We start from the raw sequence: 26,185 nt of genomic DNA on the forward strand, positions 1-26,185 counted from the left end.
AAAAAATGGTTGCTTGGAAATATGTAGGGAATGTGACTGTATTGCTCTGGGAGCCAGCATAGATTTGATGGGCTGAAATTACCTTCGGTGTTGCGAGAAAATATTTCAAGAAAAAATATATAATACTATTGTAATCTAGGAGCAATTAAATGGCTCTGTAATGAAAAAGAGCAAGAAAAAGTAACGGTGTGTATAATTATAGAACATAGGATATTACAGCACAGTACAAGCCCTTTGGTCCACAACGTTGTGCTGACATTTTAACCTATTCCAAGAACAATCTAGCCCTTCCCTCATAGATAGCCCTTCATTTTTCTATCATGCATGTGCCTTTCTGAGAGTTTTTTTTACATGTCCCTAAAGTATCTGCTTCAACCACTCTACCCCTGACAGGGCATTCCATGCATCCACCACTCTCTGTGTAACAAACTTACCTCTGACCTTCCATTCCCCCCCCCCCCCGCCCAACACTTCCCTCCCATCACCTTAAAATTGTGATCCCTCTTATTAGCCATTTCCACTCTGGGGGAAAAAGTCTCTTACTGTCCACTTGTCCTATGTCTCTTATCATCTTGTACACCTTTATCAAGTCACTACCCATCCCACTTTGCTCCAAAGAGAAAAGCCCTGGCTCGCTCAACCTCACTCCTCATATGACTTGGCCTCTAGTCCAGGCAGCATCCTATAAATCTGCTCCGCATCCTCTCTAAAGCTTCCACGTCCTTCCTATAAAGTTTATGAGACATACTGTACATCAAGTACTAACAGTATATATCTACAGCAGGTAGGTAAACAAGTGGGTACTTGGTCTACAGATTAAAACATTGTTGAGAAATTTGGGTTCAATCTAATCTAGGGAATAATGGGAGTCTGGGCCTCTATGGAGGAGCCAGATATTCCCAAAGCATTTGGACGTACACTTTGAAAAGCCTTTTCCTACATCTCCAGAATTTGGGCAGAGGGATTGCCATAATTGGGCCTTTATATGGGCAAGATTGACCAAGTGACCACCTCCTGTGCTACTGACTTTCTAACTTTTCCAGAACTCTGGATATCAGGCTTTAATTTTATTTTATTTAGAGATACATCACAGAAGAACTGGCCCTTCCTGCCCAATTCCCGAAGGCTCCCAGACAAAGCTGGAGGGTTGAGAACTTCAAGGTGAAACAGTTGTGGTGCAGCATCCCTGATCTTCAGGTGCTGTCTGTGTGGAGTTTGCAGGTTCTCCCTGTAACCACAGATGAATCCATTTCCTCCTGTGGGTTGACTGGCTACTATAAACGATATTCCCAGGGTAAGGACGAGCAGATGGGTTTGTGGCAGAGGACAGGTTATGGGGGAATACATACTCTGCAGCATGCACTCAAAGAGCTGAATTACCGTCCAATCATAAGAAAAATGTGAAATGAAAAGCAAATTAACAGGATACCATCAGCACACTAATGCGTTCAATGTCAAATTTTGAACCTAGTTTTACTGCCCTGTAAAGTGGCACTAATGTCAACAATTAAAGGAAAACTTGCTCAATTGAATTCAAAATAGATAAGGTAACCAACTTTCTTCCAACCAGTCAACTATCCAAACTCTCCATGTCTTGCATCCTCATTGCACCTTCAGCAGTCCCCACCCCTTCACCCAGCTCTCCAGCAGTCTCAGCTGCAGCATTATAATTCCATCCATCATCTGTGCAAAACCATGAAAGCAAAACCACAATCTTGCAGAATCTTGAGCACTTGCTCAGTATCGCGCTGATCTACTCAAGTCACTGCGACCAGCACATCAACAGCAATGAATCTGTATTTGCTGAAAAAGTTATTACTCACTGCAAATTATACAATGTGACAATCTACACTTGAATCCAGTTTAAATAAAAATGAAAGCCCCATGTCCGAACATTTGTGATGCCCATTTAAACCTGGATTAGTCTGGTGGGTAAACATTTCTCATCCTGTGAGATGTGAAACTGGACTATGAAACTAGCAGCCAATTTCAAGGTGTGATCGTAAGATACAAACCAATTTCAAATTCAGAAAGTGCAAATACAGCAAACCTCACATATAAAAAAAAGAAATCACCTATTCTCTGAATTAATCAAATGTCTGGGAAGTCATTCTGAGGGCACAGCCCACACACTGGCACCCGCGTGCCATTTGCAAATTTACTGAGGATTCATTGTTAAGTTATAAAGTAGAAACAATAGCTCTTTAAATACACTCATACAAATTTAATGGCAATCCAAAAAACATTGCAGCCCGGAATTAGCACAGAATATTGTCAAATGCATTCTGAAACAAATAAGAGCTCCCAATATCATTGAATAAGAACATTAACCTAACATTACTTTTTGTGTTGCTAAATGCTAATATCTGCTAAGAATAGGATTATTTCAGGAATAATTTTAAATGAAATACTCAGCAACTCAGGTAGCACGCAATGGAAAGAGAAAATAAATGAATATTTCTGGGGAATTACCTTTCCTCAGAACAAGTGTATTTGACCCAAACTCTTATAGCTGTTTTTCCCCTCACATATTCTACTGGATATCCTAAGTACTTCCGTAATTTTCTGATATTATTTTTTATTTCCAATTCCTGCACCTGCAGTAATTTTTGGTTCACAGTCTGCAGTTTATGCAGTCTATAATTTTTGCACATCTTTTCTACTGGTAAGTTCCAACACTGCACTGACAATAGCGAACGCATTCAGAGATGAACATAGTGCATTTGCAACTTCTAGGCAAATGAAGCAGCCCATGCTTGCTCATGCAACAAGAACTGGAAATCTTTAGCCATGCCCTGATAGGTGAGAAGTGGCATTTGTTACACAAATTACCAGGTAATGACAATCTCCAATGGGACAGTAGAATCACTTGTCATTGAATTCAATGACATCTCCCTTGCCACCATCCTACAAGCTCACTGCTAACCAGAATCACAAGTGGACTATCTACACAAATATTGTTGCTCCAAGAGCAGGCCAGAGCTTGAGTGATCTGCAAGTGAGTTACTCCCGACACTGCTTACCTGTTCCACCATCTACAAGGTAAAAGTGCAATGGACTACCTTACACTTGCAGGGATGAGTGGAGCTCCAGCCACCCTAAAGCAGTTCAACAGGACTCAGGACACAGCAGTGTACTTGATTGGCATTTCTCATTCATCCCCTCCCACACCACGATCCAGATGCTGTGATGTGTGCCATCTGCAAAGTGTATTGCAGTTCCTGCCTTGGCAATTCCAACAACATCTCCCAAACCTGCTGACTTTACCACCAAGATGGGCAAAGGCAACAGGAGCATGGAAGACCACCAGCATCAGAATCCTCATCAAAGTGCATTTGAGGATCAAGGAACAACTTTATTCGCAATATGTACTTACATGTATTAGGAATTCGCTGTGCTGTATTGGTCAGGGTGCAACATGCAACAAAAATCATATTCAACAATTATAAAGAATAAAAAAATAAAAATCAAAGAATTATATATAAAAAAGTTATTAAAATTAAAGGTTAAAGATTAGATATGAATAAAATGTGCATAAATAAATACTAGCATGTATTTACAATGTAAATAGCATTATAAAATGTGTTTACAATGCAGTACAGTGTAATAGATGGTGTGCAGGGGGGCTAAACGAATTGGTTGATTAGATTCACTAGATGGGGGAGAAAACTTTTGAGACGGCATGAAGTTTTAGTTTTAAACGCCTTATAGCACTTTCCAGAAGCGAGCTTTTGGAAAAGAAAGTTTGCAGGATTGGCAGTGTCTGCAAGTATTTTTACATTGGAAGTACATTGTTGATCCTGGGTCTGAATTTTGCAACTCCCCATTTAGTGATATTGCGGAACTACATTCATCTGACACACTAATAAAGCAGTACCTTCTCAAGGAGTGGAGCAGACTTGATGGGCTGATTGGCCTAAATCTGTTTCTATGTCTTATAAACATCAATGGACCCTGCCACCACCATTCACATCCTGAAAAAGGTCGATTACAAACTCTTTCCCAGCTGTCTGTACAGATTATGTATTTGTCACTGTCTCAGATAGGATCACCAGTGTTGGAAAGAGTGAATTCACTCACAGCAGATGGTTACAGCTTCAGGTTTTAGGATCTTGATATTTGGTGTGTAAAAAAATCAATTTTATTTGATGCCTTTAGATTTTCCAAATGATTTGGACTATGTCATAAAGGGCATAATCACATAATCACAGCAGACAGAATTCCTGTTTGCATCACATCCTCTGGGCATCAGTAACACGCACCCCGGCACTCGGGGCTAGTCAGAGATCAGAATAACAAACAGAATGGATGGGCTACAACGAATAGCCAGTCGAGGTCAGCCCAGAGTTTAATCACACTCACTCACCCTTCAGCCAGCTGTTCTTCATCCACCATATCAACCTTCCATATCAGAATGGAATGGTTTCTCCCTCTTATCATGGAAGCGAGTTCCACTATCCTGCACATGTAAACACTTTTATGCTCAATGCCTTGCTCCGAATCTGGTAGTCAAGGCCACTTGAACTTTAACTGCTGGAAACAAGTCTGGTTGTTTTTATCCACTCACGATGTTTAAAACCTAGCAGCTCTCATTAATGTCATGCTTGTTTTTGCAAGTGCTCCTGCCTGGCTGCAACCTGATGAATTTATGTTGTGAGTTACTAAACTGATCTCCTTTTACAGGAAGGAATTGGAAATATAGTGCACACTGTCACAGCTTCATACTGCATAGAAACAGGCTCTTCAGTCTAACTGGCTCATGCTGATCAGAACCAGAGCCATTCATCTGCATTTGGCTAAACCTTTCCTATTTAAATACCTGCCTCAACCACTTCCTCTGGCAGCTTGTATTGTATTTTATATAAAGCAAAAGAGAGGGCATACAAGGAAGCCAAAGCTAGTGGGAAGAGAGAGGATTGGGAAGCTTTTAAACATTTGCAGAAGGAAACTAAGGAAGGAAGGAAGGAAAAGATGAATTATGAAAGGAAGCTGGCAACTAATATCAAAAAAGATACTAAAAGCTTTCTTAGGTATATAAAGGGTAAAAGAGATTTGAGGGTAGATATAGGACTAATAGAAAATGACGCTGGAGATATTGTAATAAGAAATGCAGAGACAGAGGAACTGAATGTGTATTTTGCATCAGTCTTCACAGAAGAAGACATCTGCAGTATACCGGACATTCAAGAGTGTAAGGGAAGTGAAGGATGTGCAGTGAAAATTACAACTGAGAAGATGCTCAGGAAGCTTGGTCTGAGGGTGGATAAATCTCCTGGACCTGGATAGAATGCACCCTCGGGTTCTGAAGGAAGTAGCTGGAGAAATTGCCGAGGCATTAACAATGATCTTTCAAGAATCAACAGATTCTGGCATTGTACCGGATAACTGGAAAATTGCAACTGTTATTACTCCGTTATTTAAGAAGGGTGGGAGGCAGCAGAAAGGAAACTATAGACCTGTTAGCCTGACACCAGTGGTTGGGAAGTTGTTGGAATCCATTGTTAGGGATGAGATTATGGAGTACCTGGAAGCACATGATAAGACAGGCCAAAGCCAGGAAGATTTCCTGAAAGGAAAATCCTGCCTAACTAACCTACTGCAGTTTTTTTTTTAAGGAAATTACAAGCAGGGTAGACAAAGGAGATGCAGTGGACGTGATGTACTTGGATTTTCAGAAGGCCTTTGACAAGGTGCCGAACAAGAGGCTGCTTAATAAGGTAAGAGTCCATGGAATTACAGGGAAGCTACTAGCATGGGTGGAGCATTGGCTGATCGGCAGAAAACAGAGAGTGGGAATAAAGGGATCCTATTCTGGCTGGCTCCGATTGCCAGTGGAGTTCCACATGGGTTGGCGTTGGGATCGCTGCTTTTTACAATGTATGTCAATGATGTGGACAATGGAATTAATGGATTTGTGGCTAAATTTGCCGATGATACAAAGATAGGTGGAGGAGCGGGTAGTATTGAGGAAACAGAGAGCCTGCAGAGAGACTTAGATAGTTTAGGGGAATGGGCAAAGAAGTGACAAATGAAATACAATGTTGGAAAGTGTATGGTCATGCACTTTGGTAGAAGAAATAAACGGGTAGACTTATTTAGATGGGGACAGAATTCAAAATGCAGAGATGCAAAGAGACTTGGAGGTCTTTGTGCAAGATACCCTAAAGGTTAACCTCCAGGTTAAGTCAGTGGTGAAGGCGGCAAATGCAATGTTGGCATTCATTCCTAGAGATATAGAATACAAGTGCAGGGTTGTGATGTTGAGGCTCTATAAGGGACTCGTGAGACCCCACTTGGAGTATTGTGTGCAGTTTTGGGCTCTGTATTTCAGAAAAGATATACTGTCATTGGAAAGGGTTCAGAGAAGATTCACGAGAATGATTCCAGGAATGAAAGGGTTACCATATGAGGAATGTCTGGCAGCTTTTGGGCTGTATTCCCTGGAGTTCAGGAGAATGAGGGGGGATCTTATAGAAACATTCTGAATGTTAAAAGGCCTGAATAGATTAGATATGGCAAAGTTATTTCCCATGGTAAGGGAGTCTAGGACAAGAGGGCACAACTTCAGGATTGAAGGACGTCCATTTAGAACTGACATGCGGAGAAATTACTTCAGTCAGAGGGTGGCAAATCTGTGGAATTTGTTGCTACCGGCAGCTTTAGAGGCCAAATCATTGGGTGCATTTAAGGCAGAGAAAGATAGGTTCTTGATTAGCCAGGGCATCAAAGGGTATGGGGAGAAGGCAGGGGAGTGGGGATGACTGGGAGAATTGGATCAGCCCATAATTTATTGGCAGAGCAGACTCAATGGGCCAAATGGCCTACTTATGCTCCTGTATTTTATGGACTTCTATATATATAATCTCAACCCCTCAGGCTTGAGATTAATTTTTTACATTCCATAAATGCGATGAAAATATTACCACTTTCTTTTGGGGCAATCTTTTCCATTGATGTCTAACGAACCTACACACCCCTAGATTCAGCTCTAAAGCTCCTTTCATTCTAGGTCTAATCAGTGACTTTTAAGCAAAATATTTGAATATTCACTTCACGGGACAGAATTCCCTTTGTCCTCATTGAATTGTTATGCAAATTTCATTCCCTTTATACTTCGAGAATTAGCATTTTTGAATAATCTGCAATTCTAAACCTGATTTTATCCATATCACTTAGATAAACAGTGCAATGAACAATGGCAATTCCAGAACAGGTCCCTGAACAATAGCATCCACTTCCAGTTACTCTGAAAATAATTCCCTTACCTCCCAAGCTTAGAGGTATCAAAATTATAAGAACAAGCATGCAAGGAGACTATTCAGTCCTTCATGTCTCTATCAGACCACAGACCCAAAGCTTATAGCACATTAAGTGTTCACTATGTGCACTGACGATCTCTGTTCCCACAGTTTTAAGCAGCCCACTGAATGCTTAAAAATCAATTTTTTCCCCTAAATTTCTTCTAATTCTTTTTTCCCCATTTACCTTCAATCTATGAGACCCTAGTTACTGATCTTTCTGCTAAGGCAGCATTGTTCAGGATTGACTATCCAGCTATCAACTTCTTTCTATTTTCTATTTTTCACTCCACATGTAACTTTTTGTTCTCCTTTTTGCAAAAAATGCATTTAATGAGGATATTGGAGAGAGAAAGAAAGAGGATTCAACCCTCTTAATATTTGGAATTGATTTTCAGCATCTAATAAGATTTATAGGTAATATCAAGTGAAAAATTGCTGTTTGGTCTAACATCCTAACGAAGTTCTAATGAAAATTGCCCAAGATTCAGAATAAAGCACATTGTGGTTAGGACAAAAAAGGTTACCTTAGAATATTCAGAATCAAACCATGATATTGATCTGCAGCAAACAAGTTTAACTTTGAGAACTTAAAGTGCATGAGCACTGGGAAACAATTCTCTTAAAATAAAAAGAAAATGAACTGAGGAATGGTTCTCTTGAAAGAAAAAATATTTGAAGAGCTGATTACACTGCATCATTTATCTGCATGGCACAACCTTTAGCAAAGTTGAGTCATTTTAATATAAAATCTAGAATTTAAATTCCTGAAGAGATTCACATTTTATGTACATCATGCCTTGTGTAAGATGTTGGTGACATCAGTTTAGGAATACTGCACTCAGTTTTGGTCACTCTGATGTAAGAAAGGTGTCATTAAGCTGGAAAGAGTGCAGCAAAGATTTAAATGCATGTTTCCAGGACAATCTATGGAGAGGCTTGGACAATCAGGAGAGATCTGTATCAAATCTTTAGGAACACATGAAGGATCAATGCACACAGTCTTTTCTCTAGGATTGGGAATCAAGAACTACTAGACGGCATTGGTTTCAGGTGAGAAGGGAGTGACTTAATAGATACCCAGAGTCCTGTCAGTATTTGGAATGAGTTGCCAGATAAAGTAGTTGAGGCAGGTATAACAATATGTAAAAAGTACTTGGACAGATACATGGATGAACTGGGCTGAAGAGCCATATGACTATGCCCTTGTCTGTGCAGTGAAATTCATCAACATCAGCACAGAACCTCTGCATATACAAGGCTTATACTACTAGAGCAAGCATTTGTCAGATTCCCAGCACCTGGTTGTTTACTACAAATTCTGAGTTGCTTCGTTAAAAGGGATTAATAAAAATGTCTTATCTTATTTAAAAAAAACAAGCCTGAGCACTCAAATGGAACAAGACCAGATTTCATACACATATTCAATACAACAGACCCAAATGAACATTCAAATCATGCCAAACTGTTTACATTTATCTAGGTTTTGAAGATTAAGGTCATAGTCCTGATGCAACCCACACAATGGAGGCAATAGTCTACAGCAATTACTAACCAGTTACTTTCATTGTGTCACTACTGTATGAGGTGATTTCTGAAATCTCTTCATGGAAATCCCCTGGGTGATGTCCCAATGCATGAATTTTCAAGTTAGGTTGCTCCTTATTAAACAAATACTTCAAATGAAATACACAGGTTGCTCTAATGTAAAGTCTTGACCGGCTGAGAATTTCCAACATTTATTGTTATTTCAAATTATCCTTTCTTTAAAGAACGTTACACTGTGGGAAGTTATTCAGCTCAAGTCTCTGCCTGCTCTTTGAAGGAACATTACTCCAACTCCCCTCAGGTGTCTCTATTGTCTTACAGAATTTTCTTTCAAGAATGTAGTCAATTCCTCTTGCAAAGTTAAGCTATGCTGTCATCAGCCTTTCGGAGTCTAAGCCTGACACGACAACATGAATTTATGAAAAAAAAGCCATTGTCCATTGGTTCTTTTGCTAATTATTTAAATATGTACATACTTATTATTGAAATCTGTTTTGTCATGCTCTGTCACTTGCTAATCACATAACAGAACTTATTTGAACTAATAATTGTGGTGAATAGAACTGACAGGAAACTCCCCATCATCAGTTAAAAATGGTTATTAAAACGTTCAGAATATACTAAAAAACTTGTAGGAATCGACTTCTCTCATCTTTTCAGTATCCATGTGAAGTAATTTCCCCCTCTGCCAACCCAGTGCCACATGTTCCACAACTCACGATTTTCTTACTGAGTTGCCACCTTCCTACGTGAGCGCTGCATCATGATGGCAGGAGAAGGTCAGTATACCTGAAAACTGTAACTGAACTCAACAGCGGAGGTGAACCATGAAACAAAATAAGTGGATCAGTCCTCATGCCAAGGCATTCCTCAACTATTTACTCTGTCATTCTCTTCAAACATTAACTAATTCCTGGGGCTGAGAGTGACTTGCCTCCTCTCTGTTGGTTCTCAAGATCTGCAAACACTGCTACAGTTGGGTCAGAACTGTGTTGGCCAGCTTGAGAAGCTCCTTCCACAATCTGTGCTGGGCTTCTGTGTGCTCCTGAAGATTCCCAAAGACATCTTGAATGCTCCCTCCTCATTTTTGGGCAGTCACAATATCAGGGTTCCCATGGGGATGGTACACTTATTCCGAGGAAGCTTTGACAACTGTTTTTGAATCATTTCCTCTGTCTACCTGATAATCTTATGCCGCGACAGAGCATGGATAAGTGTTTTTGTTTTGTAAGTCTAGTTGCAGCATGCACCCGATGCAGCCTTTCTACTCGAGCTGCTGACTGTAATAGGGAACTCGAAGATCAGCTTTATTCGCCATATACATTTACATGCATTAGGAATGTGCTGTGGTGTGTTGGTCAGGACATTCAACAAAAAACAAACATATTCAACAATCATAAAGAATAACGAATTGTATAAAATCTAAAGTTAAAGCATGGATATAGAATAAAATCTGCATCATTACAAAAATACCAGCATATTTTTACAAGTATTTACAATGCAGTGCAGTGATGGGGGTAACAAATAGACAGGGGTTGGGGAACTAACGAGAATGACTGATCAGATTAATTTCCTGTGGGAAGAACTTTTAAAATGGTGTGAAGTTTTTGTTTTAATAGCCCTATAGTTCTTTTCAGAAGGGAGCTTTGGGAAAAGACAGGCTGCAAGGTGGGTAACACACACAAAAAATGCTAGTGAATGCAGCAGGCCAGGCAGCATCTATAGGAAGAGGTATAGTCGACATTTTGGGCCGATACCCTTCGTCAGGACTGCAAGGTGGGTAGTGTCCTCAATGATTTTTCCTGCCTGCTTCATTGTTCCGGACACATGCAGGTCCTATAATGATGGTAGACAGATATACTGTATACATTCTCTGATATTAAATTGAACCATTTGATTTGATTTGCAACCAACGACCTTTTCTGCTGACCTAGTAGTTCACTGAGCTTCCATATATTGTGAGAGCATACATCACCAAACCAGACAATAATCTCAACATTGAAAGCATTTGCATGGGTGAGGACACTGACGCAGGTTTGATAATCCTCCTGGTGTACCTGGAGGATTCTGCAGTTGGCGTTTGGGGTTTCATTCCAGTACATGATGTTAGGTGGTCCTCATCTTAGAGGTATACAGGATGGCAGGGATCTCTGTTGCCTAGTTAACTACAAGCTTTGCGACAGGTTTGAGACCTTGACCTTCAAACCCTTGTTTCATTGGGAGGTCGAAGGCCACACTGGTGACTGAAGCTGATGATAAACTCCTTTTCCAGGAGTTCACCATGACCCACGCCACACATCTCAGGAGCCTCATCTCAGCGATGGCAGAGAGCAACATGGTGCAGTGAGGCCAGCTGAAGGAGCAGGTTTGCAGTGAGTACAACCATACCTTCATTTGCTTCAGAGGAAGGTGAATGTACCCGCTGCCTTGCTTTATGAGTTGGCAGTCAGCCAAGTCAAACACATTATTCTCAAGGCTCCAGGGATATGGTCCACACTGCTGAGGTTCCCGAGAATCCTGAGATTCCAGGTGCCAAACATCACAGTCTTTAAACTTCCTTGTTAAGTGACCTTTTTTGTTTAAACACAAGATGGTTACTTCACATCAACTACACTTAGGTTAACTGGGCAAAGTTGAACCAATTACATGCATTTACAAACAAAATGCTGTGACTATTATTGATCATTATTCATTGTGGCTTTTACGTTTAAGGCTGAAACTTGATTCAACATTCAAAGGAAGGGCAGCACACAAAATGCTGAAGGGACTCAACAGATCAGGCAGCATCTATGGAAGGGAATAAACACATGACCCTTTGGGCTGTGACCCGTCATCAGGAGCGGAATGGAAGGGGGTAGAAGACAGAAAGAGGAGGTGGGGGAAGGGGAGAAGGAAGGGGGAAGAAGCACAACCTGGTGGGTGATGGGTTAGACTAGCTGGGTGGGACGGTGGGTGTGTGGGGGGGTGATGTGTGAAGATGAGAGGCGATAGCTGGAAGCAGTAAAGGGCTGAAGGAGAAGTAATCTAATAGGAAGGGAGAATGGACCATGGAATAAAGCAAAGGAGGAGGGGCACCAGAGGGAGGTAATGGGAAGCTCATGAGGATGAGAGAGAAGGGGTAAGAGGATAACCAGAGCGGGAATGATAAAAGAGAAACGGTGTGGGGTGGGGGAGGAGTGATTACCAGAAGTTAGAGAAATCCATGTTCATACCATCAGGTTGGAGTCTATCAGACAGAATGAGGTGTTACTCCTCCACTCTGAGGTTGGCCTCAACCTGTCAGTAGAGGCGGTCAGGAGCAGACATGCTGGTATGGGAACGGGAAGGTGAATTGAGATGCACGTCCACCAAGATATCCAAATAGCAGCTCAACAAAGCAACCCCGCCCCCCCCCCCGCCATCTGTGTCGGGTCTCACTGACATAGAGGCCGCCACACCAAGAGCATTGGATGCAACAGATGACCCCAACAGACTCATAGGTGAAGAGTGGCCTCACCTGGAAGGACTGTCTGCAGCACTGAATAGCAGTGAGGGTCCAAGTTATCATCTCAGTGTATTATTCAGATTCAGATTTATTTATCACATGTACATAAAACCAGAGCGAAATGCTCCATTTGCCTCAACAATACAACTAAGGTGTGGTATGCTGGGGTGGCCCGCAAGTGTCACCTCACATTCATGCACTTATAGATGACACCCACAATGCTAAGCAGAACTATACAATACAGAATTGTAAAAATGTACCAAGCCTCAAAATAACAACAGTGACACAGGCCCCATTCTTCCGTCCGTTTCACACATACACAGTCCTCTCACCCCAGGATAAGTTGTCTTTGACCTCCAGTCTCCAGCATACTTTATTTTATTCTCGTTTTCCAAAACATTCAATGTCAAAAACTTGATATTAAATAGCGTCACTCTTTAAATAACATTTCCACATTGGAAAAATTATTTCTCTGCTATTTGAAATGTGTTTAAATATTGGTTCCATGCAACTACAGAAGTACTGCCCCAAAGTGGCACTAAAATAGCCCAAATGCATTCAAATACCAAGAGCATCAAGTTAATAGGCCGTGAACCTATGAAATACATTTCCACATCAATTTCAAGAACACAGCCTTTGGTCCCCAAGTAAGGAATATACAGAGAAAATGTTTCTTTGAAGTACATTTGCATGTATATTAGAATATCAGTGACAAGTCTTGATATATAAAACAAACTCTGATGCATTTTTGCTTCCCCATCCTCCATCCTCACAGGATTAACATATTACAATATACTTGTTGCGCATAAAATAGATGATTAACATAGCTTTCACCGGCAGGAAGCAACACAGTGACAGGAGTACTTGTAACCACAGCTAGACAATAAGTTGAGGCAATAATGAGCAGACATGTTTTTAAAAAAAAGCAACAACAACCATTTTGGATGAAACAACTATTACAAGCTTCATGTAGGTTGGTAATAGAAGAGCAACTCGTAATTATATATTGAGAACGCCAAACAGACTCCAAAGAAATGTCTGATATTTGGTGAAACTATACAAGTAAACTTCCGGGCTCCTTCACAAATTGCCACTATCTCTCCTTCCTTCTTAAGGTGTTAACATGGAGGCTACAGACTGAAGAGCTTCAGTGTTGGAAAATACTACAACGCTAATACAGCATGTAAAGTAGGTAATACAGTTCTGCGCAAGAGTCTGAAGCACATTATATACAGCTAGGGTGCCCAAGAGTTTACACAATACTGTAGTTATTTTACATATTGCATTGTACTGCTGCTGTACAATATGGGAGTGATGACAAACCAGATTCTGATTTGGGCCTCCATTGTGGACTGAATGGGAAGGGGACAGGGAGAGAGAATCATGGTTGGGAAAAAGAGAAGGTGGACATTCTATAATGATCAATAAACCATCAATTGTTTGGAACCAAATGACCTTTCCTGGTATTTCAGGGCTGCGTGTGTCTGTGACAAGCTCCTCCCCCCACCCCACCCCTGCACCGGCACTCCTCCTTTGCCACCTATCCCACACCCCTCCCACGGCACTCCACCTTTGCCATTCCCAACATCCTTTGCTGCCACCAGTTTATAGACTCACTCTCCGCTCCACATTGACAAATATGGTACTGTGCAAAAGCTATAAATATATATATATATCTGCCTCAGACTTCTGCATAGTACTGTACCTGAGCCTCTTCTGTCATTCAACAAGATCACCTCCCTCGTTTCCACATTTCTACCCAAACCCCATATTCTTCAATTCCCTTAATATCCAAGAGTCTACCAATCTTAGCCAATCTACTCCACATGTGAGTCTTGACAGACCTCAAGGCTGAGAAATCTATCCACTAATAGACCCCTGAATGAACTCAATTTAGTTTTAAGCATTAACTTAAGATTATACTCCTACTTACAAATTCTGTAGAAAGTGAAAATAGCCTCTTGGTCAGATTCTCTTAGAATCCTAAGCCACAGGATTCTATCCAGACTCTTCATTAGTAATAGAGGCCAAAACAGCACACAGAATACAAGAGAGGACTCTTCAAACTCTATTGCAAAGAACATGGATTGTATATGAATTCCAACATATCATTTGCCTTTCTAATTGCTTTCCAGGCCTGCATGTTAACTATTTCTTTTATTCATAAACCCAAGGAGGGCTGTTCATGCCATTCTCATAGAATCAGAATAGAATCTATTTTTTTTATATCTGTGTGGACCGAACATTTCTCTGAGCAGGAAACCTTTAGAAAGCCTAAAAACTCTGCAACACTTTAAAATGTTTTTTTAGAATATGCACAAACAAACACAAACCACAACTCACAATACAAGTAAACAAGGTCAGGCAAGTCAAACAACTAACAGGCACAATGGCAAAGGTAAAATGTTTTGAATAGCTGGCACTGGTGATCTGTGGACTGGCTGTTTATTAACAATGAGCTACCAACTTCCATTCTGTGTTTATTGCTGCAATTTGTAGGTGTACTAACTTGAAACACTAACAATGTAAATAGATTGAAGCTCCAAAGTGTTTCAAAGTAAAGGTCACAGTACATTTATTATTTAGAACATTTATGGACCAATATATAATTAATTGCGGGGCATTTCGTAATTATATTAACAGATTTCAAAATTATATTCACATAATTTCAAAATTATATTACTTACTAACATATCAAAGAAAATTCCAGCTGTGTGACAACAAAGGCTATGTGCATGGGAGCATTTCAGTTACTGTGTGGCTTCACATTCATGTAGCTTAGAGTAAATAGTGGCCTGGGTTGGACAGCACATAAAGATTTGACTAGACTGGTCCATACTGACAAAAGTGTCCCATCCAAGTTAATCCCATCCACTTTCATGACTAATCCTTTGCTAGAGCCATTGCATAAAGTCTATCTTTCTTCTTAAACACATCATGTTATAATCAGCAATTTTTTCAATTGCTTTACATGAACATACTACAGGTTGGTCACCTGCTAAGCAAGAGCAATATCAATTTTTGGAAATTCCTAACCAAGAGACCTGCTGTTAGGCAGAATTTTTTCAAGACAAAATATATGATGAGATATGAAGGGAATCAGATTAGTGCAGGTCAGTGGTCAGGGTAAAAGGTCAGTGTTGTTCCCGCTGAATGGCAGAGATGACAGAAGATAAACAGTCTTAAGTTCTTGTCCTACAATAACATGACCTAACTACGTCTAACTCTTCACAATAGTGATAGTCTCTTGGGGGAAAAAAAAACAAATTGTTGGAGGAACTCTGCAGGTTAGGCAGCACCAATGGAAAGGCAGTTGATATTTCAGGTCAGGGATGTGAATCCAGTTGAAACTCTAGACCTGAAATATTTACTGTCCAGTTCCTTCCACAAATGCTACCTGACCCACTGAGTTTTTCCAGCAGATTGCTTTCAGTTCCATATTCGAGCATTTGCAACCTCTTGAGAAAGTCTCATCCTTTTCTGACTGCAAGCACTCTCTTCTGTCCTCTTTTAAAAGGTCTATAAGAAGATTTTAACCTCAATCAACAAAATTGAGGTTTATAGACTAATTCGTAATACCATTTCTTTGCATCTCCAGGATGCCGATCTCCCTTCAATCCTTGCTGTCAACTTGCCTCATTCTCAAATTACAATAAAAAAAAGGAAGGCCAAAGCGGAAAAAGAAAACATTCCAAAGAATAAGGGGAAATAACTGTTTACAACTGATCTCCATCTGCAATGGGAGACATCTTAGTTTGTAGAAACCAAACCCTGGTTGCACATGCTATTTCATGTCCCTTGGCATCCTAGATTTGCAGTAGCTTCATCATTTAAAAGCCTTTGGCATTCATGCATCTTGGTGCAGACATCTTTGAATCAAACTTTACTTCATACATCTTACTTTTCACACATAGATACTATATGTCAAATGGATATCCCAACAACTTTCTTACTGAAAATCAACTGTTCTTTAAATGATCTTTTCCACAAAAGCAGATCATTTTTAGCCTCAATAAATTAGTTCACTCTTGTGTTTCAGAATTTGACAACATGTTTTCTTTCAATGTAGACCGGTCAAGAACTTCTTCACAAGGTGCAGTATCCACCTTGCTTATTTTTATGGAATTTACTGATCTTGTACAAGGCACTTAACATGGTGACATCTGCACATCACCTTGTGTATGAAATTTATACCAGTCACAACGAAAATCAGCTCTGCATTAGAGAGCTGTCACCTACCTTGATCATCTCTGCTACATAGCTCTCTGGCCCAGTGTACTCTGTGGAGTCCTTGACTTTCACCAAGACAATAAAGCACAGATAATGCCACATGTTATGCTCCTCTTTGATGTGTTCTTCAAATGTAACCGTCTTGTTGTCAAATTTATCCCTTTCCAAACCTAGAAAAGGGAATTAACTAATCAACAAGTGTGAGACTAAATGCATCTGCAACCAGTGCATGCAGTAGTGGGTCATACCACTTTCATAGCAAGCTCCCAAGAGGCAGATGAATCCATTACATTAAGTCTACTCATTTACAAGTAAGTAAATGCACAACTACACCAGATATTTTGTGTCATTTGAAAAGATCATGTAACCTGACAAAGTTGATGTCACATTTAACACAGCTCCCGAGAGCTTTGAGTCTTTTTTTGCTTGTAATGTTCAATATTGTGACATCCGCTTTTACTGTACAACATCATCTATACCCGCAATGCCTAAAAGTTAAACGCATTGCAGACAACAAGCTTTCTTGGTATGAGTAGATTTTTCTGAGTTTTCAGCAAATGAGAATTTGTGTGCTTCACATTTTATTTCCAATTTACAACATCTGGGTCTTTTCACCTTGACTCAGAGAACATAGAAGATAGGAAACCATTTAGTCCTCTGATCCTGCTCTGCCATCCAAAACAATCAATGGCAAATCACCTTTCTTGATTATATTGCAAATTTCTCTTTTAATTCTGAAAAGAATTTGCCTGTAACCTGAGATTGTGTGCCTTCATTCTCGACTACAAGACAGGAAAAATGTAACCACATCCAAGATGCCTACCCCTGCCCAAATTTCTGAATTTTCAATTCAATCCCCTTCATTATTAGAAATTGTAGAGAGGATCAGACTTATCAACCCAATTTCTTTATTGACTGAAGGACAGGATGATGAAGGAGTGTCATGAGACATTTAACTTGCATGTCTCAATGAATAGGTTAGGCTTGACTACTCAGAAAAGGGGTCTCCAAACTTTTTAATGCCTTGGATCCGTACCATTATCAAAGGTTCTGTTGGCCCCAGGTTGGGAACCCCTGATTTAGTGCTTCCTCGATAGCTGAAGTTATTCATTTTCTGACATTCTCATTCTGAAATTCACAACTCATTTTCTGAAAATTTTGTATAAAACAATTTTAAATAATTTACTGGGATCTTAACATTTCTTCAAATACCTTATTAGATAGCAAACTTTATAGGCCTACCACAAATGAAGCAGGTAGTTTTCAGGACTTCTTCCTTCTTCTGTTTCTCGCTCCTCAAGTCAGCAAACGTGTCAATGATGACACCAAAGATCAGGTTCAAGACAATGATGATGACCATGAAGAAGAAGAGAAGGTCATAGACCACACGTGCAGCAAACAGTGGCTCCTGCAAAGAATGAGTAACCTAATTAAGTTACATTTTAAAGCAGACAAGTGCTTCAAAAAAGAAGAACCAAAGAAACAGAAAAAGGAGTAAGTCATACAGCCCCATATGTCAGCTCCACCATCCAATAAGATCAGGGCTGATCAATTACCTCACCAATCCTTTCCTGTTTGGGATAACCTCTCACCCTTTGAGTCCCTTAGCAATTTCAATCTCAGGTGGACTCAGGCTCTGCACCTCCACAAACCTCAAGACAGAGACTCCAAAGTGTCATGAGGTGCTTACAAAACAGTTGATACCTTCTTCCAAAACCCTGCCTTGTAGCTTCAGATATCCAGGGGGAACATTTGCTACTGTTGTTCAGGAGGATTTAAACTAATGTGGCAGGGGAATGGAAACAAGTGCAGAGAGACAGAGGGATGTAAAATGAGGGTAGAAGCAAAAAGTAGTAAGGTGAAAAGTAAAAGTGGCAGGCTGGCAAATCCAGGGCAAAAATCAAAAAGGGCCACTTTTCAACATAATTGTATAAGGGCTAAGAGTGTTGTAAAAGCAAGCCTGGAGGCTTTGTGTGTCAATGCAAGGAGCATTCGTAACAAGGTGGATGAATTGAATGTGCAGATAGTTATTAATGAATATGATATAGTTGGGATCACAGAGACATGGCTCCAGGGTGACCAAGGATGGGAGCTCAACATTCAGGGATATTCAATATTCAGGAGGGATAGACATGAAAGAAAAGGAGGTGGGGTGGCGTTGCTGGTTAGAGAGGAGATTAACGCAATAGAAAGGAAGGATATTAGCCGGGAGGATGCAGAATCGATATGGGTAGAGCTGCCCATATCGACCACTAAGGGTCAGAAAACGCTGGTGGGAGTTGTGTACAGGCCACCTAACAGTAGTAGTGAGGTTGGGGATGGCATTAAATAGGAAATTAGAAATAAGTGCAATAAAGGAACAGCAGTTATAATGGGCGACTTCAATCTACATATAGACTGGGTGAACCAAATTGGTAAGGGTGCTGAGGAAGAGGATTTCTTGGAATGTATGCGGGATGGTTTTCTGAACCAACATGTTGAGGAACCAACTAGAGAGCAGGCTATTCTAGACTGGGTTTTGAGCAATGAGGAAGGGTTAGTTAGCAATCTTGTCATGCGAGACCCTTTGGGTAAGAGTGACCATAATATGGTGGAATTCTTCATTAAGATGGAGAATGATATAGTTAATTCAGTAATAAAGGTTCTGAACTTAAAGAAGGGTAAATTTGAAGGTATGAGATGTGGATTAACTAAGATAGACTGGCAAATGACACTTAAAGGATTGACGGTGGATATGCAATGGCAAGCATTTAAAGATCACATGGATGAACTGCAACAATTGTTCATCCCAGTTTGGCAAAAGAATAAACCAGGGAAGGTAGTGCACCCGCGGCTGACAAGGGAAATTAGGGATAGTATCAATTCCAAAGAAGAAGCATACAAATTAGCCAGAAAAAGCGGCACACCTGAGGACTGGGAGAAAGGACTTAATTAGGAAAGGGAAAAAAGATTATGAGAGTTAGTCCTGACGAAGGGTCTCGGCCTGAAACGTCAACTGCACCTCGTCCTAGAAATGCTGCCTGGCCTGCTGCGTTCACCAGCAACTTTTGTGTGTGTTGCTTGAATTTCCAGCATCTGCAGAATTCCTGTTATGAGAGAAAGCTGGCAGGGAACATAAAAACTGACTGTAAAAGCTTTTATAGATATGTGAAAAGAAAAAGATTGGTTAAGACAAATGTAGGTCCCTTACAGTCAGAAACAGGTGAATTGATCATGGGGAACAAGGACATGGCAGACCAATTGAATAACTACTTTCGTTCTGTCTTCACTAAGGAGGACATAAATAATCTTCTGGAAATAGTAGGGGACCGAGGGTCTAGTGAGATGGAGGAACTGAGGGAAATACATGTTAGTAGGGAAGTGGTGTTAGGTAAATTGAAGGGATTGAAGGCAGATAAATCCCCCGGGCCAGATGGTCTGCATCCCAGAGTGCTTAAGGAAGTAGCACAAGAAATAGTGGATGTACTAGTGATAATTTTTCAAAACTCTTTAGATTCTGGACTAGTTCCTGAGGATTGGAGGGTGGCTAATGTAACCCCGTTTTTTAAAAAAGGAGGGAGAGAGAAACCAGGGAATTATAGACCGGTAAGCCTGACATCGGTGGTGGAGAAAATGCTAGAGTCAGTTATCAAAGATGTGATAACAGCACATTTGGAAAGCAGTGAAATTACCGGACAAAGTCAGCATGGATTTGTGAAAGGAAAATCATGTCTGACGAACCTCATAGAATTTTTTGAGGATGTAACTAGTAGAGTGGATAGGGGATAACCAGTGGATCTGGTATATTTGGATTTTCAAAAGGCTTTTGACAAGGTCCCACACAGGAGATTGGTGTGCAAACTTAAAGCACATGGTATTGGGGGTATGGTTTTGATGTGGATAGAGAATTGGTTGGCAGACAGGAAGCAAAGAGTGGGAATAAATGGGACCTTTTCAGAATGGCAGGCAGTGACTAGAGGGGTACCGCAAGGCTCAGTGCTGGGACCCCAGTTGTTTACAATATATATTAATGACTTGAATGATGGAATTAAATGCAGCATCTCCAAGTTTGCGGATGACACGAAGCTGGGCAGCAGTGTTAGCTGTGAGGAGGATGCAGGGTGACTTGGATAGGTTAGGTGAGTGGGCAAATTCATGGCAGATGCAATTTAATGTGGATAAATGTGCAGTTATCCACTTCGGTGGCAAGAACAGGAAAACAGATTATTAACTGAATGGTGGCCGATTAGGAAAAGGGGAGGTGCAACAAGACCTGGGTGTCATTGTACACCAGTCATTGAAAGTGGGCATGCAGGTATAGCAGGCGGTGAAAAAGGCGAATGGTATGCTAGCATTCATAGCAAGAGGATTTGAGTAGAGGAGCAGGGAGGTACTACTGCAGTTGTACAAGGCCTTGGTGAGACCACACCTAGAGTATTGCATGCAGTTTTGGTCCCCTAATCTGAGGAAAGATATTCTTGCCAAAGAGGGAGTACAAAGAAGGTTCACCAGATTGATTCCTGGGATGGCAGGACTTTCACATGATGAAAGACTGGATTGACTAGGCTTATACTCTCTGGAATTCAGAAGATTGAGGGGGGATCTTATTGAAACGTATAAAATTCTAAAGAGATTGGACAGGCTAGATGTAGGAAGATTGTTCCCAATGTTGGGGAAGTCCAGAACGAGGGGTCACAGTTTGAGGATAAAGGGGAAGCCTTTTAGGACCGAGATGAGGAAAAACTTCTTCACACAGAGAGTGGTGAATCTGTGGAATTCTCTGCCACAGGAAACAGTTGAGGCCAGTTCATTGGCTATATTTAAGAGGGAGTTAGATAAGGCCCTTGTGGCTAAAGGGATCGGGGGTATGGAGAGAAGGCAGGTACAGGGTTCTGAGTTGGGTGATCAGCCATGATCGTACTGAATGGCGGTGCAGGCTTGAAGGGCCGAATGGCCTACTCCTGCACCTATTTTCTATGTTTCTATGTTTCTAGATACTATGACGTGGAGAAACATTATCCACCATGTTAATCCCATTCAGAATCTTGTAAATTTCAGTAAGATTGATAGAAGATTAATTGATTGGCAGGAGGCAAAGAGTGGGAATAAGGGGGGCTTTTTCCAGCTGGCTTCAGGTGACTAGCAGTGCTCTGCAAGGGGTGGTGTTGGGATCACTTCTTTTTACTATATATGTCAAGGATGTGGATGATGGAATTGATGGTTTTGTGGCCAGATTTGTGGACAATACAAAGATAGGTAGAGGTTGTGTTGAGAAAGCAGGGAGACTACAGAAGGACTTAGATAGATTGTGAGAATGGGCTAAGAAGTGGCAGGTGGACTAAGTTGTAGGAAAGTGTATGTTCTTGCACTTTGGTAGAAGGAATAAAGACACACACTATCTTTTGAATGGGGAGAAAATTCAGAAATCAGAGATGCAAAGGGACTTGAGAGTCCTTGCGCAGGATTCCTGAAAGGTTAACTTGCAGGTTGTGTCAGTGATAAGGAAGGCAAATGCAATGTTAGCATTCATTTTGAGATGACAAGAATATAATGAGGAGCCTTTGATAGCTCTGGGCCTGTACCGCTGGAATTTAGAAGAATAAGGGTGGATTTCATTGAAAGCTATCAAATATTGAAAGGCCTGCATTGAGTGGAGGTGGAGAGGAAGTTTCCTATAGTGGGTGAGTCTAGGACCAGAGGGCACAGCCTCAGAATAGAGGGGTGTCTATTTATAACAGAGATGAGGAAGAATTCCAGGTCAGTGTGTAGAATTTATTGCCACAGATGCCTGTGGAAGCCAAGTCAGTGGGTATATTTAAAGTGGCGGTTGACATGTTCTTGATTAGTGAGGGCATCAAAGGTTATGGAGCAAAGACAAGAGGATGGGATGACAGGGATAATAAATCAGGCATGATGGAATGGCAGAGCAGACTTGATGGGCTGAATGGCCTAATTCTGCTCCTTTACCTTATTATTTCTCATTCTTCAAAACTCTAGTACAGTGGAAAATAAACCACAACTGCATTCCATTGTGATCCAGCCAGTTTCACTCAGCTCATTTTTTTCCAAACCATTCCCACCACTACCAACTCTCCTCTCCCCATCAACCCATCATCATTCAGTTTTGTCTCCCTGCCCCACCTGGTACCATCTGCCCAATATCCACATTCAACTCACCCGGCTCTCCTATACACTCTGCCAATTAGTTCCAAATGTCCGTCGTCGAATCCTTATCAGTTTCCACATCACCATTTCACAAAAGTAACTGATATATTTACTTAATGTTGATGCAAACTGATGATTTAACTGGCAGTTCACATTATTAATTATTAAAAGTAAAAAAAAAAATCCACAACATTTAATACTGACATCTATCTGAAATGGATGCCCAACATCAATGATGTATGCCATCAATTCATTGACAGGTTGCTTCACTGGAGAGGGAGAGATGCTGTAGAAACTGCACAGCACATCAATTGGAGCACTATCAGACCACTGAAAAGCATTGGTAACTATATAGTTATTTTTGGTATCAATAATGTGTATATTATTGCTATCTGAATAATTGCATGGTATTTGTGTCCAATAATTGTTCTACGAACAGTTCTATATAAAAATGTTCCATACCTCTTTGGAAGGTTTCCTGAGCACATCTCCTACACCTCCTCCACTTCGCAGCCCGTGGCTGAGTACAGTAATGATGCACATAAACAAGGTTTCACAGGTGTGCTCCGAGTCCTCTTCATTCTCAGAAAGCAACTCTGATTGAGAAGAATTCTTACATTAGGCCTGAGACAGAGTGATAGTTAAACAGCACAGAAACAGGCTCTTCGGCCTAACTGGCCCATGTCAGCCAAGATGCCTTATCCAAGCTAGTCTCATTGGCAGTGCTTGGCCCATAACCTTCTGAACCTTTCTAATCCATGCACCTCGCCAGCTGGTTTTTAAAAGCTGTAGTATACTACCCTTTGTATATGTACGGGGTCTTTCTTTTTTTATGTTAAATTTAAAATGAGCCAATATAACTGAGCGTTACAAGTAAAAAAAAATGTTGCTCTTAAAGTTCCCATTAAACTTTTCACCTTTCATCTTAAGCCTTCGACTTCCAATTCTTGATTCTCCAATCATGGGAAAAAAAAATGAGTGCAATTACCCGTTTCTGCCCTTCATGATATTATACACCTTTATAAGATCACCCCTAAGTCACATATGTTCCAAGGAATAAAAACCTAGCCTGTCCAGACTCAATCCCCCAAGACCTGCAACATGCATTTCAATTTTTTCAGCAGTCTTTCCAGTTTATAAAACTTTCCTATTACAGTGCAACCAATGTAATACCTCTGATGTGGCCTCACCATTGTCCTACACAACCGCACCAAGACCTCCCATCATTTATATTCAATTCCCTGACTTATGAAGGCCAAATGCCTTCTCACTGCCCTGTCTACCCGTGACTCCAATTTCAGTGATCAATATACTTGTGCTTTAAGGGCCTTCTTCGAGAAGATGACACAGGGCCCTACATTTAATTTTCCAAAATGCAACACCTTGCACTTACGTGACTTTTAAAACTACTCTGAATTCACAGCACACCAGCAAATGTCCTTCTAACTCTTTAGCACAGCAAGTTGCTTCATGCTGTCACTAGCCATGCAGATGGAAACCATAGTCATCTTACCATTACTCTCCATGGAGTAAAGTGTTGAACAGTTCTCTCCATTGCCCAGGCGACAGATATCAGTGGTGAGCATTTCTTCTGCCATTGATGCTGCATCTTCTAAAAAAAAAATTGGAAAAAGACATCAGACTCAACAGTATTTAGGAGGTTTTGAAGAGATTCATATGATTTTCTATTCTTGAAGAGTTAGCACACATCATAAAAAGATGACACTTGCACTATCATTACAAAGAATAATCGGCACTTCACAGGACCAGAAACATATCATTCCTTTCAGATCCATGAATACAATACGCTATGCAAACTCTGTTGAATACAAAGTTAAAAGAAAATGGCAGAAGATATGCAAGATTTATTTTTCATTTTAGTGATTCAGCATGGAGTAGGGCCTTCTTGCTCTTTGAGTAATGCTGCCCTGGCAATCCCCAACAAACCCAATTAACCCTAACCTCATCACGAGACAATTTACAAGACCAATTAACCCTCACGGTATAGCTTTGGACTGTGGAGGAAACTGGAGCACCCAGGAAAAACCATGAGCACTCCATGTGGAGGACATGCTCCTTAAAGAATGGTGCCAGAATCAAACTCCGAACTCCGGAACTCCCTCAGCTGTAATAGTCTCACTAACTGCTGTGCTACCGGGGCCCCATAAGACACCTCAACTCCATTTTTGACCTTAATTGAAAAATGAAAGTCAAGTTTTTATAAGAAAAAGTGAAGGGATTCAAAGTTCATTTTCTTAACCAATATCCTAATTTAGTTAATAGCTTAGAACCTGAGCTTCCATCAGTAATGCCTGAAAAATGCCTTGTTCCTTTCTTTACAATATACACACCTTTCTATCTTCAGGAAGGTAATCTCCAGCTAATATTGGAATTGATCTACAGAGCCTTTGAAGAAAGTAAGCTGATTTATCCACTTCATGAAACATTTCCACACGTTGATCAGCAGAGTCCCAAATTATTATTGCTGATCAGCAAAAGTGGAGACCTCTTGCACCCAACTGGATTTCCCCTACAGATGTCAGAATGAACTGCTAATTCACAGTGAGATAACTGGAAAAGTGATTACGCTGATCATTTCACCTTGCATATACTTTCCTAGTACTTTATAAATGTTTTTGAATTCATTCACAACTCTTACAAAAAAAAAGAACACAATAAATCAGAAACCTCTGCTGAGGGTTGAAGTGCTATTAAGGATCCTTTCGTGGCAAGATGCCAAGGGTATTTTTTAAATCTTTTTCCTGGTTTTATTTTGTTCCTATTTCTAACTATGTGGTCAGAACTTGTGGCTCTATTGACGTCGTCTCGTTACATTATGATTACAATAGGGAACCTCAAGCATAGTTTGCGAAAGAAGGTAAAGCAGTATAAAGGCGGCTACTATCCTCAACTCCGTTTCATGCATTGCAACATCCGCGTTTTCACTTACTGTAGTTTCTAGTTGTTCAATCACTCACCCACAGAATTAGCTGAGTGCACCTGCCTTCCAGTGTAAGCTCACAGAACGCAAATTAGAGTAAAATGCCAATCATTCCACACCCTTTGAAGTTTGATGATTCTGGACTAGCAGGTTTTCCAGACTACTGAATCTACTCCTATATATACCTGTAGCTACTTATGATTCACTTCATTGATCAATTTTTCCAAAGAATCCATCGAGAGCATAGAAAACTGAAACTAATGCCAAACCATCAATCAGACACTTGATTATCAGAGTTTTACTATAGCCTCTTTCAACCCTGTAGTGCAAGTGTTACTGATTGCAAACAATAATGACCACTGCTGTCTGCACTGCATCTTTTACAGAAATTTGACATTTGAGTGGTCTTCAAATAAAGACAGTACATCTTATTCTGAGCTCCTTGCGTCTCCTGCATATTATCTGCACACTCTGCAAAGGAATTTTGTAGGACGCCAGCAATCAACCGAGAACACAAATTACGGCATGGTTTATGTCTTC

At 40.6% G+C, this 26,185-nt stretch overlaps 1 protein-coding gene across 9 annotated transcripts in view; it reads right to left on the reverse strand.

Annotated features, from left to right (window-relative positions):
* Positions 1-26,185, reverse strand: part of itpr1b (inositol 1,4,5-trisphosphate receptor, type 1b) — a 542,905-nt gene that overhangs the window by 79,331 nt on the left and 437,389 nt on the right. For all 9 annotated transcript variants that reach the window (XM_072280628.1, XM_072280634.1, XM_072280631.1 and 6 more), the window contains 4 exons: positions 24,218-24,316; positions 23,167-23,300; positions 17,803-17,968; positions 16,570-16,730 (listed from right to left, as the gene is read on the reverse strand). In XM_072280628.1, coding sequence (XP_072136729.1) covers positions 16,570-16,730; positions 17,803-17,968; positions 23,167-23,300; positions 24,218-24,316 — 560 coding nt within the window. The remainder of the gene's footprint in view (positions 1-16,569; positions 16,731-17,802; positions 17,969-23,166; positions 23,301-24,217; positions 24,317-26,185) is intronic.

Source organism: Mobula birostris, chromosome 16 (genome assembly GCF_030028105.1).
Source record: "Mobula birostris isolate sMobBir1 chromosome 16, sMobBir1.hap1, whole genome shotgun sequence".
NCBI lineage: Eukaryota > Metazoa > Chordata > Chondrichthyes > Myliobatiformes > Myliobatidae > Mobula > Mobula birostris.